This window comes from Gavialis gangeticus, unplaced genomic scaffold, assembly GCF_001723915.1.
Source record: "Gavialis gangeticus isolate Ggan-Ray unplaced genomic scaffold, GavGan_comp1, whole genome shotgun sequence".
Taxonomy (NCBI): Eukaryota; Metazoa; Chordata; order Crocodylia; family Gavialidae; genus Gavialis; species Gavialis gangeticus.
In genome coordinates, this window is record NW_017729018.1 from 10,702,090 (window position 1) to 10,715,759 (window position 13,670).

Consider the following 13,670-nt stretch of genomic DNA (forward strand, 5'->3'; position numbering starts at 1 on the left):
GCGCCCCCCCCCCCGCCGCACCGACACCTCCGCGCCCGGCCTGGCCGGCTCGCCGCACAGCCTGCCGGGACTTGTAGTCGCCGGCCGCGGTCACGTGGCCAGGCCGCCATTGTTGCCTAGGCGCGGCCCCGCCCCAGCCGCGGCGCGCACTTCCGTCTCAACAGTTGTCATGACGGCGGCCTGGCTTCCGGGTTGGAGGGTGTCACGTGATCCCCGCCTTGGGGGACGGCAGTCTCAGCAGCGTCTGCGAGGTGGGGGCTGGGGCAGGAGCCGGGGAGAGCACTGGTTGGTTCAAGCAGGACACGAAGTGAAGCACGTCTGCACTGCACACATCCCCGGGCTCGGGACTCAGGGTTATGTCCTGAACGGGTGTAAGCGGGACCTGGAATTTGTCTGGCAGCCTCGTTGGGGGCCATTTCTAATGACACCTACTCATTTAACACCTGCTGCTGTGGCTTAATTTCTTGATAGTAAAGGTGATTGTGGGACGGGGGCTTTGGCCTGGTAAATCTTCACACTGCAGTCCCGCTTGGCCACGTTCTTCTCTCGTCCTGTCTTAAAGTGTCGAATGGGTGGGTGAAACCAGTCCGCGGCTGCCTGCTTGAGCCTGCCAGCAATTAGGATGTGGTGATGTGTGAACGCCCCCGCGCCCCATTCATCTGAAAATGACTTATGGCCATTTCTGTGCCAGCATTGTCACCTGTTTTCCTGCTGATCCTTTTGTCCCCAGCACCCAGCCATTGCACCTCTCCCAGAACAGCTCCCAAGCCATCCCAGGTGCCAAAGGATTCAGCAGTTCCCTACTAAGATTTCCACCTCACCTTCTGGCTGCTTTGGCACAGATGTAAATGCTGTCAGTACAAAATGGTATGTTGAAATTTCGTGTAAAATGGATGGAACTGAGCATTAAAATAATACCACGAGCACTAAAGTGGTTGCATTTTTCATTTCCCCATGTCATCCATGACTAAGCTTTCGCTTAGCTGAAGGTGCTGTAGGATTCCTGTTCCCCATCCTCCCAGGTGCGATGTGGAAATCAGCAGGGCCAAAGAATATAGGTTCAGCTTGTTGCAGAAACATCCCACTGTATTTACCTGTACCCAAGAGGACTTTGACCCCCCCAGTAATTAGATTCTACATATGGAAACTGTGTACATTTGTTATAATTTTGCATATATAGAATCTAATTACAGGAGGGTTGTCTTAAATTTGCCTCCCCCCCCAAACCCAATCGCTGCAGAAGAGAAAGTAGCATCAGTGGGGGGCATGCAGTGGGGTGGGGAGGTTCACCCCTGCCCTCCTTGTATCTCCTGCAGTCTGCCCCCCTCCACAGCGGCTGCAATGCGCCGCGGAACTAGATCAGATTATACAGAACATATCACCCGAAGTTAGATATAAATATACTGCATCATTCCTTTAGCTTGTAGTAATGATTAGTGTAATTAAATGTACTGACTGTAGTTTTCTGGTAGATATTTGCATTAAGTTTCTTAGATAAGTCCTAAAAATAAAGCAGGTTTGTCACTTGGAAATATAAATAAGGCGAAGGGAAGGACATAAGGAATCCTCCCCTCCAGGTGTGGGACTTGCACAGGAGCATAAATCCCAACTAACTGACGCTTTCTACAGCCAAAAGATAACTGGTTCAGTTCAGTTCCATAAATTGAAGTGAAGCAAAGACATTTGAATAAAACCAATCAGAGAACAATGATGAGAATATTAAAATAAGCCATCTATAGATATTAGGGTATAGGCTGAAGCAAAAGGAGAGAAACTCTATGCATTCAAGAAGATTTGCTGCCAGTCTGTGGGCTACCTCCTGAAGCACCCCCTCCTCCTCACCCCCGCCCCACCAGCTGGTGAGAATCTGTGCTATCCTATATTATTTTACGGGGCAGCTAGATGGGCATTGGAGTAAGTGTTTGTTCTTGTGCTTTGGGGGTATGGGTGGCTTCAAGGATCAGGCTGTAAATGGTATCTCTTGTTATTCCTTTCTTTCCTCCCTGACTGAGTGGCGATAAAAATGAAGGGAATTGTAGCTGTGTCTGTATTCTGTGTCTAAGCTTGCAAAGAAGGTCCGGGTCACCGTCAGGCTGCAGTCTTGTCTCGCTAGAGACCAAGGTAACGAGGTTTTGGTCATGGGGAACTTGCTTGCGCCACCGCCCAGTTTTCTTGCCCATCACAAGACTTTGCTCCTTGCTCTGTGACTTCCCTTAATCTTTTTACCAGGGGCCTCATCAAAACAATGCAGCCAAGGCAACAGGAGAGAGGCCGTTGTAACCCTGACACGAGCTTTGACTGGATTGACCCAAGTGCCACCTAAATCTGGCCCTAATGAGCCTGCAGAAGGCCAAACACAGCAGGGGAGACAGGATGAAATTCCCATGTCCCTGCAATAGCACGACATTGTTCCTCCTAGAGGATGCTCACCCCTGGGTATCATCAGTCAGGTGGCCCTGCTCCTTTTTATCTCTGTTTTTCAGGGTTGTGCAGCTCCCGTCTCCTGGCTCAGTGGAACTGCAGCTGCTTTGCAACCTGGTCCCCTGGCAGAGCTGTCTCCTCCAGGTAAATCAGCAACTCTAAGGACCTCGTGGAGTCCTGCCGCCTGCACAAGGGAGCTGTGGACCCAGACTTTGTCCCCCTTCCTCCGGGGCGTTCGGTGCTGGGATGGGACTCAGCCTTGAGGCTTCTGCCCTCACATTGTCATCTACCGCCGCAGGGGAAATGTCTGCAAGATGGAAGGCGCTGTGGGCAGCTGGGATTGCCACCGGGTCCTGGCTTTCTTCTGGAGAGACACCTTTAACCCAGGTAGGCCCAGAAAGGAAAGAGTGAGAGCCAGAAGCTGTTGTGGGAGAAAAAAAGGCTGAGTTTTGAAATGGTGGTTTGAGGTGTTCTCATCTGGCAAGAGTCGGCTGCTTCTCCAGGACTGCTTCTCCTTGTAGCCAGCAGCAGATGGGAGCTGGGAGACCTGTGAAAACAAGTGGAAAAACGGTGGAGGAGGAGGCAGCCAGACTGCCCGTGGGGGTGGCAGCACTGTAGGCAGGCAGAGGTGGTGCGGGTCAGTGGGTAGGAGGGTTTGGGAGCTCTGGTTCCTGGCTGCACGTCTGCAAGGGATGGCATCATTAGGAACAGGAGGCATAATGAGGATTCAGCAAATTGGTTGCAACAAAAGGAGGCATCTTGGCTTCAGTGAGATAGGGGAGTCAAATCTGCCCGGCAGCTATAGTGGGACAGGGTTTCACATGACCCAGGGACTGATCAAAAATTTCAGTCAGAGCTAGGCTTTGTGTTTCCAGGTGCCACTCAGATGGAGGAGGTTTCTCCCTGCCCTTGCAGGACCAGCATTCCCATGTTATTTCCCACCCAGCCTGGGTTCTCCAGCCCAATCCTGAATCTTGGTTGGCTTTGGGGAAGCACAGAGACTTGTGGCCACTGGTCTGAACCCCTCAGTCATTGCTACTCCTCCTCTTTCCACCCCGCAGAAACCATCTCCAGTGCCCGCGTGCTCCTGACGGGTGCCAGCACTGGGATCGGAGAGCAGATGGCTTATCACTATTCCAGATCTGGTGCCGAAATAGTGCTGACAGCCAGGAGGGAGGCTGTGCTGCAGAAGGTGAGACCTCCTTCACATGGTAGAGGGCGGCAAGGCTGATGACTTGGGCCTAAAAACAATGAGGATGTAGGGCAGATCAGACATTTTCCATCAAACTGGTATGGGTAAGCTGCCCAGCCACATTCATGCCTCTCAGGCAGTACCACCATCTGACTCCTAGGATGCACCACCTCCCTCATCAGATTTGGAGGGATGGTGGGGAGAGATGATCTAGGAGGGAGCCTGACCTATGCAGGGTCACTGGAGCAGGTTGAACATTCAGAGCAGGCATCTCTGAAGAACAAGGTGGAGCAACACGGAGAGAAAACGCTCCTGAGGTTGTGTGAATGGTGTAACGTTCATCTTGACAGCTCCAAGCTCAATTCTGCACTAGGGCAGGGGGTCACAAGCCTAAGGCCTAGCATCACATTTCAAGCCCTGACTCATTGCTCCACGTCAAACAGTGCCGTGACAGTGTCAGAGGACCTGGCCCCTTCAGGCTTGTCTACGCTTGAAAAGTATTCCAGCTGAAAGAAAAAGATGGATTTCCAGCTCACTAGCTATTCCAGAATAGCTCTCCATGTTGACACCATTATTCCAGAATAAGAGAGGTTTTTTTTCTTTTAAGCTTAATCCACTTGGAAAGCGGATTTTGAGCGTCCGCACAGGGAACTCTTCCAGTTAATTTGCCCCCTGTAAACAAGACTTGAATGCATCAGGAGAATTTGGTCCCCTGTGTGTGATTGTGATTGTGTGATTATAAATTTGGATGGAAAAAATGTGTTTTTGTTCATCCTTGACCAAGGCAAGAAAAGAGGGAGGTGAGCAGGGAATAGGCTCCCTGCCCCTGCCCTGATAATGTACTTCAATTGGTTTGTCTGGGTCATTTCTCCCGGTGATGGAGAAATGTCTGCAGCTGGGAGCCAAGAAGGTCTTCTACATCCTGGCTGATATGTCCTCCCCTGCGGAGCCCGAGCGGGTGATGCAGTTTGCTGTGCAAAAGATGGGTAAGTATTGGTCTGTTGGAAGAAAAGCGACTGATGCTGGGGAGGAGGAAACAGCGGGGTGGGGTCTCAATGAGTCAGATCCCGGAGATCCAACCCAGCCGAGAGCAAAGCACTGTCCCCATGGCGGCTGCATGGGCAAGGAGGTGACATGGCATCAAAGGTGCCCGGAGAAGCTGATGGAAGTGATCCCCACCAAACTGCCTTTACTTTGCGGTTCCCTGTAAGCATCTGCTTCAATCCACCATGAGCTTGGGTCCAGGGAGGGGGGTGCATTGCTGCACCTCCTTTTCCACGGGGTGTGCATTGCTGCATCTTGCACTCATTAAGCTGGTCTGCATGGGTGAGAGCCAGATGTGTGGCATCAGCTTTCCTGGGTGCCCTGCCTGACCCACAGGGTAATCGTGGCTCGTTCTGCACTCCCCTCCATCTCCCTGGGTAGCTATTCAGCCCTCCTCACCGCAGAAGCACGATGCCTCTGTTTCCCCACCTCGGTCAGTGATGGGTGCATAGAGGGGGAGAGTTTTGATTGGCAGCATGAAGCAGGACCCAGACTGTGTATTGTGAGCTCAGCTGGTCAGAGCCAGCCCTTCTTGCTGTGCATGTCTAAAGCGGGGAAAGCAGAGGCAGGGATTGGCAACCTACGGCTTGTGGGCCAGATCCAGGCCATTTTATCTGGCCCGTGAAGCCCCGAGCATGCCTCTCTGCTGCAATTCTCAGCCCCTGGCTGCCTGACTTGGTGGGGGTGCTTTACTCAACTCTCACTGCCCCCTTGACTGCAGGGGGCCTGGATTACCTGGTGCTGAACCACGCTGATGTGCGACCCCTTTCCAGATGTGGGATGGGGATGTGGAGCATACCCACTGGCTTCTGCAGGTGGGTTTTCTCAGGGTAGGGGCCCTTTGGGGGTGGAGGAGAGGCGCAGGGAGGCTTGGCCCTTGCTGGGATCAGGCTGGGGGCAGCTCCCAGGAGCCGGTGGCTTCTGGCAGGGCTGCAGTTGGGCCCTCTGACTCCAGAAAGGGTGAAACAAAAGAGCCTGTGATGCTTTGCTCCTGACTGGAGGTAAAGAGGGAGGAGGGGTCTGAAAGCCTGCAGGTAGAGAGCTGAACTGATTACAACATCGCCGTCGTCTGTCCGTCTCATTGCCAAGGTACATGCTGCTGTTGGACCTAAGTGATGTTGTGTTACAGGGCTTTTGCAGCATGTGTATCCACGCTAGGCCTTTCTGTGGAGTCCTCCTGAGGTTAGGTTTTAGGACCCCAGAGGGGTTGCTGAGATCTGGTTATGAGAAGGCTTGAATCTTTTATTAACGTGGAAGTAGAAGCTGGGGGCCGGGGATAGAGAGGGGTAGCAAGGGGTGACACCCCAACTTCAGGGGAAACTTAAGCCAAGAGTTCCCTGTAAATTCACAATACAGGTAAGCTCAGGAGTCACGGTCCACAGCCAGCGTTGCCATGGTCGTTTGATTCGGAGTCTGACTGCCCATTGCTAGAGCTTGTCTGGGCTGTCGACCCCCACAGCACGTCACACGGGCTCTCAAGGACACGGCTAAAAGACAGCCACCTCCGGGGTGAGAGGCCAAATATTAGGTTATTCAGTGGCTATGTAGGGTCAGGAAGGAGTACTTTCCCCTGGTGCATTTTTGGGAAGGAAACATCTCTGCTGGAGAGGGGAAGCCTGTCCAGCTGGAGCAGAGGGTCGACGTAGCTCAGATCATCCTCCCTGCCCTGGCTCCTCTCCCAGCAGGGCCACCCAGCCAGACCCAATTTCCTCTGGGTTTCCCCTTCTCTCATTTTTTTTCTTCCTAGGGAAAATCGCAACCCCCTTCACCACTTCCTACTCTGCCACCAGATTTGCCCTGGATGGGTTCTTTAGTTCCTTGCATCATGAGCTCGCCATGCAGACGAAAGACGTGAGCATCACCCTCTGCGTCCTGGGGCTGATCGACACAGAGATGGCACTGGAGAAGACGAGGTGTGTATGTGTAGCTGCAACAGGATTTAGGTCCATGCAGGGCACTTCTGTCCATGTGTGTGCATGCGTGAGCACGTGTGAAGCCACGTGGGTGATATGCAAGACAACATGTTGCATTCAGGTCGGGGCTTCTGCGTGTGCCTCCAGACAATGCGTACTCCAGGCTGTTTGCATCCATGCATGCAGGAGTGCGCGTGCATCCCCGTGGAGGTGCGTGGATGTCTGTAGGCCTGCGTGTGATGCGTACAGCCCTGGGCTAGTCAGGGGCCAAGCGTCCAACCCTCGTGCTAGCTGTGACCCCTTTTCCGGACAGCTGAGCCCCTTCTGCTCCCTCTCTGCATCCCCCCCTGGGCCCAAAGGTCAGTTCTGTCTCAGCCTCCCACAATCCCACCTCCGCTGTCTGGCATATAGCCGGGGCTCTCCTCTCAGCCCCAGCCTCTCGCACCTGGGCACAGAGAGTCCACCGCTCCCCTCACGCAGGAAGACCTTCTTTCCACTCCTGTCTCCCCCCTGTCGACAGCCCCCAGCCTCATGGGATCAGGCTCTGAGCCCCCTTCCAGCCCCTTTCCAAAGGGTCGAGCCAGGCTCTGGGACAGGGGTTCAGGCCAGTCCAGCAGAGGCTTGGGCCCCTACAGGAGGGACACGTTCACCCTCTAGGGTGGGCGCTCGGCCCGTTTCAGGCCCTGAGCAAGCTCCATCCACCCTTGTCTTCCCCCTCCTCGGGGGATCCCCTCTGGGAACACTGCCCTAAATTTGTGGGGCTGTCTTGGGGTGGCAGCAGGGATGCAGAGGACCTAAAACACCCTCCAGTGCCACAGAGGAGCAGGAGGATTCTCCCATGCCCACACCCAAGCCAATACCGCCCTCCACCCCAAGCTGCCAGGGACGGATCCAAATCCCACCGGGGACTTAAAGGATCAGGACACGACAGGCAGAAGGGCCAAGCACCTGCAGCCGCCTGTGACCCCCAGCACTTCTGAATAGCGGGGGCTCCTTGTGCAAGTCGGGGCTGCCCAGCCACCACGAGGTGGCAGCATCCAGCAGCCGGCGCCAGCTGCAAGCCTCATCGTCCCCTTGTCCCAGCGACTGGCTTGGGAGCCAGCGGTCATGCCACCCCTCTCCAATAAAGGGGCTGTTTCCACCTGAGCCGGGTTGTGCTGGAGTCAATCCCAATGCATTCCCCATTGCATCCTCTTGGCATTCAACAAGTGCGGATGGGCTGGAGGAGGCCGCTCGGGGCCCGTCGCTTGATAGTGCCGCTGGTATCGCAGTCATCTAGAGGTGTTAGCAGAGATCAGGGCACCACCATGCTAAGTGCTGTACATACCATATGATCTGATGTATATGACACATGCTTCGTGCTGAAAATGGAGGTCTAAATTAAGACGCATCTTATACCCCGCCGTGATGCAATGAAAAATCACTAGATTTCTGTCCATTTTTATGACACGTTTATGGTTAAATATTCTCCCCCCCACCGTTTCATCCTTTTTTCCCTTTTTGCAGGGTATTCTTTATACATCACAAAATGCGGCACCTGTAGTAAGAGGCTGCACCAGCCCCAAAGAGCTCGCAACCAAAACCGGCAAAAGGAAGGTTATTACCCTTACGTTTCGCTGAGTGCCAGAGAGGTTAATGGACATGGCCAAGGTGATGGAGGATATCTGTGGCGGGGCTGGGCATCCAGCCCAGCTTTCCTGGGCCAGTCCTGTTATCCCCGAGTCTGCCCAGCACCTTCACAAGCTGGATTATATACCACCAAAGCAGATCCATGCTGGGAAAATAAGCTCTGAGCCCAGCTGTGCCACTTCTAGACCCATTGGAAATGTCCAAGTGTCTCCCCTGCCAGATCCACCTGGGAGAGGCACGGGTCTGGACCTGAATTACACCCTCATGTAAGTCTGTTGGGAACAGAGATGAAATTATATGCTCTCAAGCTGTCTGGCAACCATGGCGAGGATATCTTGGGGACGGTGTAGAGGGCAGAGGTTCTGCTTTGCCACATGGTTAATGTTGCAGGTTTCAGGACGTGCCAGCGTGTTCAGGATCAGAGCACAGGGAGCCCCACTGAGCAGGCCTGTGCTGCCTTCCTGGACCCGCAGCCTGTGTGTGCAAAGGTCTTGCACGGCCACACGCACAGCAGACGTGCAACTGCAGGAAATGCACGTGGAGCGGCAGCAGAGGGGCGCCCAGCATGCACAGGCCCGCTGGTATGTGGCTGGGTACATGGTTCACTCTGGAGGGGCAAGCATTGGTCATGCTATCTCATGCCCCGCTCAGTCCCTGGCATGGAGATGAGCTGCCAGGTGTCTGGGAAGAAGAGCTGTGTGCAGGAGGGGAAAGGAAACCACTTTGAGCGGGTGCAGGAGGAGGAAGGAGGAAGGTGGTCTTTCAGGGACTTGCTCCCCGTCACCAAGGCAGGCAAAGAGGAGCCCGTCCTCACAATGCAGGGGATGCTGGCAGGAGTTGCAGGGGGGGAGACCCTAGCTCTGCCCAGGGAAATACCATGACCACCAAGGTGGTTTTCCTACTGGCAGGGGAAAACCACGACCATGGCAGGGGGCAGTACCCTGACCGAGGTAATGCAATTAAAAAAGCGCTGTGTAGTGGAGGGTTGTACCCTGGTCTGCTCGCAGACAGGACTTCCTACAAGAGCCTCATAGTTAGCCTCCCAGTTGGATTTCCAGTGGGAATAGGAGACTCCTCCCTAGCTTGCTCCTGCAGCCGTATGGCTGAGGCCAAGCAAAACTCGGGGGTATCCAAACCCCGCATCTCCAGGCTGGGGCTTGCACGTCGGATGCCCGCCAGAGGATTTGGAAGCATCGGGGGTGGAGGATGCTTGCTGGTAGCCCGGTTCTTGAAGGATTCACATGCATTTTGGAATTGACTTGGCTGATTGGACTTGGGGCACGAAAAATTTTCAACCCCACCCCAAAAACCCCCCTGAGTCCCTGCAGCAGGGACCAGCAGAGCAGTTGAATGGCCCCCCCGGGCAATTAAACCCAGTGCCCTGTCTCCAGCCAGCAGCCCCCTGCGTCCCAGCTCTGGCTGCATCGTTAATGCCAGCGGCCTGCGCTGGCCACTGACAAGAGCCTTTCTGTGGCGTCCGTTCCTGGGAACGGAGCCAGTCGCACCTGAAGCCGATTAAGGTGGTTAATCCTGGCTCATAAAGCCCAGTCTCCCACAATGTGCCGCACCTTGCTTTGCAGGCTCCACTGAAGGCCCTTTATGGCTCATTTATAGGTGGGAGCAGGCAGGCTGTTTCCCTGCATCAGGTGCTTGTGGAGGATGGGGTCCCCCTGTTGCAGGTGGGGGGGGGTCCCTGCCATAATCCCCCCCTGCTTTAAGTGGGCTGTGCAGCCCTTATGCCCCAGCACTTTGTTTCAATGGGGAAGCCCCTTCTCTCCCCTTCTGCTTTTTTGCCCCCCCTGCCCAAGCAGGAATCTGGTTGGGGTTTTTTGTTGTTGTTCCTCCTGAATTTTCAGTGTCCTCTTTGAAGCCTTGCTCCCCCGAGCTGAGCTGGGGAGGCCTGAATCCGGGTGATGCTGAGAGCAGCCTGGAGGGTGTTTGCACAGGACCCCAGGATCCCACCTGTCGGGGTCTGCAAGGACCTGGACCCCCAGCACAGAGGGTGGATCAGGCTGCTCTGGCTTAAGCAGTGGGTCTCCCGGTCCTTGTGGAGCCCTGTAATAAGGAGGGGGTATTAGATACTGCTCTGCCCCGGGTTTGCATCTCTGAATGGTGCAACTGGGCTCTGGTCACGGGCTTAGCCGCTGCGTGAGCCTGTAGCAGGTGCGTGCATTGCTTTGTGCGTTATTAGCTGAGCGCCTGTGTGGCTGGTTTTAGACCTACCGTCACTAATAACGGTTAACGATGGGCTTTTTTGGTAGCGCCCTTCGCTGGAGCAATTTGCAGCAGACGGGCCTATGCTGATGTCCTGGGCTGCAAATTGGGGAAACTGAAGCACAGAAAGCAAGTCTCTTGGTGAGTCTGTAGGGAGCTGGGAGTACTGGATGGGGTTGTGGGGTACCCTAAAGTTTGCCTCGCATTGATGTATGGGTGTGCCCCCATGGGAGCATCTCGGGAAGCAGCCCTCCGTATCCGCCTCCCCTGGGTGAAAAGCTCCCAACTCCGTCCCGTTGCAAGGGCTGCGAGCGGTGGAATCGAGCATCTTGTGCGGCTGAGCGCTGCGCGGAGGAGGAGGGGTGCCAGGAGCAGCGAGCGGGGAGAGTGCAGTTGACAAAGGAGGAGAAGTGACCCGTGAACGCTCTCCGCACAAGGCCCAGCCAACTGCTCGAACAAGGGCCTGTTTTCCGAAGGCAGCAGCATGGCCCAGCACCGGAGTCCACAATGTGCCAATTAACAGCCCCTTCCCCCGTGCAAACGCATGCACGCACCACCCCAGCACCTCCCACGCGTGGTGGCGACAGCTCGGGTGCCTGCGCCGGCCTGGCGGGCTGGGGGTGCTCTGCGTCCCGTCCCCCCACATTCGCCCCGCTGCGTTCCAGGGGCCGCGTTTCCAGTTCAGCGAGTGCTCAAAGGCTAATAGCAGAGGACGGTCTCAATGAGGCCGTAGCACAATCTGCACTCTTGAAATTGTCCAGGGAGCAGAGGGGAGCTGGGAGAGCTGGTGGGGGGCCCTGATCCCCCCCACCACCATTGCTCTCAGCTGCTCCAGCCATCCGTAGCCAGGCCCTTTGCAAAGAGGGGACAGGAGAGAGTGTGAAAAGGAGGAACAAAGTGCAGGGGAGAAAGGGGTCCAGCCCCCTCCCTCTAGGGACATTGAGACCCTAGCGGGATCCTGCCAGTATTGGGCAGGGGGCAGAGAAAGGATTGAGGAACAAAGGGAAGGAAAGTTGGAGGGGAAGGGGACCTTGAAACAGGAAAGGGATTGGAAATGGGAAATGGGGGAGAGGTAGGGGAGAGTTAGGGAGCGAATAAAAAAGGCGAGAGAGGGAAGAGATGCCCTGCTCCCCGCTTGGAGGGGGTTTGGGGTGAAGCCCTCATTGCCCCAATAGACTTGGGGGAAGGGGATTAGCCTGATTAGAGCAGTGTGGGCTGGACCTGTGTTTGAGAGGGGTCCCCTTAGCTTGGTTAGCAGGTATGACCCCCCTGGGCTAGTTATTGGAGTGTGTCATGCCCCCTCCCCCAAGGGCTAGCTCATGGGGGGACACATCTGACCCCCAAGACGGCCTCCCAGCCATTCAGCCCCCCACACGCTCCTGCCCTTCCTGGTGCCCCCCGGCTCTCTGCCTGCAGCGGTCTGGGGACGCCCCGCAGGACCTGCGCTCAGCCCTGCACCACGCAGGCTGCTGGCAGTGCTCGCACCTGGGGGGCCAAGCAAGGTGGAAGTGCAGGCGCAGGATGTGAAAGAGCTGGGTCCGGAATAGGCCAGAAGCTTACATTGCAGAGCTGGCTTTCCCCTCCCACCTAGTCAGCGCCTCGCCGGGGCCCATGCTTGGGAGCAGATGCTGCACGTGGTCATTTTTTCTCCCCAAACCCTTTTTTTTTCTCTCTCTCTCTTTTTTTAAAAGCCAGAGTCTGGATGTGCCAGACAGACACCCAGGGCCTGCGCCCGGCCATTCAATGGGAGCTTCTGCCATGGGCTTGAACGTGTTTGGGGCGGCATTCCTCGTGGTTGGGCAGTGGGGTTGATTGCGTAGCTTTAGGAACAGGTTAGACGCAGACCTTTCTGGGGACAGGGGGTTTTCTGGGGTGGGCATGAGCCTGCCCCAAGCAGGTGGCTGGACTAGGTCTCCGGAGGTCCCTTCCAGCCCTGCTTTTGTGTGACTGATGAGACCCAAAAATTGTAGAGTTCAGGCCAACACCCACTGAAGCCCATGGGAATCCCTATGGGCTTGTAAGAAAGAAGTGTTGTTTTTTTTTCTTCCGTCTCTGACTAAGGATCCAGGTTCTTGTTCTCCAGTAGGCAGCTGCCTCCCCTGGGAAGGAGGACCGGGATGCTGTAGGGTTAGGGCCAGTCGGGAAGTTGTCTGCCCATGTTTTCTTGTGCAGAAAGTGAATCTGGCTCAGTCTGGGCCTGGGCTCCCATTCTTGCTTGCCCTGCTAAATAATACTTGTCACTTCTTCCATTAGGAGGATAGTCTGCAATTCCAAGTAGACCATTGCTGGACTGTTTCTGGGGGCTGCCAGACAGCGGCTGCCTTCCACCCCAGAGCTGGCTGCATCCCAGAGTGGGGCGAAGCGATCTCTGCAGAGGTTTGCTGTTGACCCCAGTGGGTGTAGGAGCCAGCCCACAGCCAGCAAGGTGCTGTGGGATCCCTTGAGGCATCGGATCAGGTCCTGTCTAAGCCATTGTGTAGACACTACTCATCAGCACGGCATGATTTGCCCACGGGGAATGGGAAATGGGATGCAACTTTGTGCAAGTCCGAATCGTGCTGCAGTAGTACCCAAGTGGTGCATTTTGTAGGGGAGTAGTGTGCTTCAGACAAGCCGGGGGAAGAGCCTATGAGATGCACCCCGAGAGGGGTCGACGGGAGCAGAGCGTTCTCATGGTACAGGGATTATCTTGATGGCTCTTCATAGGGAGACAGATGCACCAAAGACCCCTCTCTATGCCGGTCCAACCCCCTCGGACCAATCGGGCAGGCTCCTGCAGCCTCCTTTCACGGCCGGGGCCCCCGGGGGCTGGAGACAAAGCATGGGAGGGTGAGACCGGGGATGCCGCAGCTCGGGTCCTGCCACTCAGCCGCCCTCGCAGAGAGAGAGACTTATTATTCCTCTCCTGCCATTCACCACTCGCCTCCCTCTGAAGCTCCAGAAGCTTCAATGCACCTTGCCACAAAAGGGGTTTTCTCCACGAGGGGATCAAACGCCGGGCACATTGTTGCGTGTTCAATGCCTCGTTCCCCTCCAGAGCGTGGTGCCCCCACCCTCTCCCTCTTTTTATTGAGAAAGAGAGAAAGAAGTTTTGTTGGGATTTTGTGTTGCTCCCGGGACCAAACCAGTGGGAGGCCAAAGGGGTTATGGGAGAGAGAAATCCCGGTGGGGGGCGGAAGGAAGATGGAAACTCTGGGGTGGGGGGCTTCTTGCTGGGTCCATTTGTAGCTCCTAGATGGCCCTGGCAGGGTGGGTTC

The 13,670-nt window shown here is 55.5% G+C and overlaps 2 protein-coding genes across 3 annotated transcripts in view; one reads left to right on the forward strand and one right to left on the reverse strand.

The window, feature by feature from the left end:
• The window catches only part of CUNH19orf70 (chromosome unknown C19orf70 homolog), a 3,927-nt gene extending 3,897 nt beyond the window's left edge, over positions 1-30 (reverse strand). The window contains exon 1 of one of the 2 annotated variants that reach the window (XM_019513470.1): positions 13-30. The gene's annotated coding sequence lies outside the window, so the exon portion shown is untranslated. The other variant, XM_019513469.1, reaches the window with a different exon arrangement.
• Positions 31-2,654: 2,624 nt separating this feature from the next.
• On the forward strand, positions 2,655-5,510 carry LOC109294897 (hydroxysteroid 11-beta-dehydrogenase 1-like protein). The gene is made up of 4 exons (XM_019513471.1): positions 2,655-2,808; positions 3,483-3,612; positions 4,487-4,599; positions 5,379-5,510. The coding sequence occupies exons 1-4, from the start codon at positions 2,736-2,738 to the stop codon at positions 5,489-5,491; spliced, it is 429 nt and encodes a 142-aa protein (XP_019369016.1). The 5' UTR covers positions 2,655-2,735; the 3' UTR covers positions 5,492-5,510.
• The last annotated feature ends 8,160 nt before the right edge of the window (positions 5,511-13,670 follow it).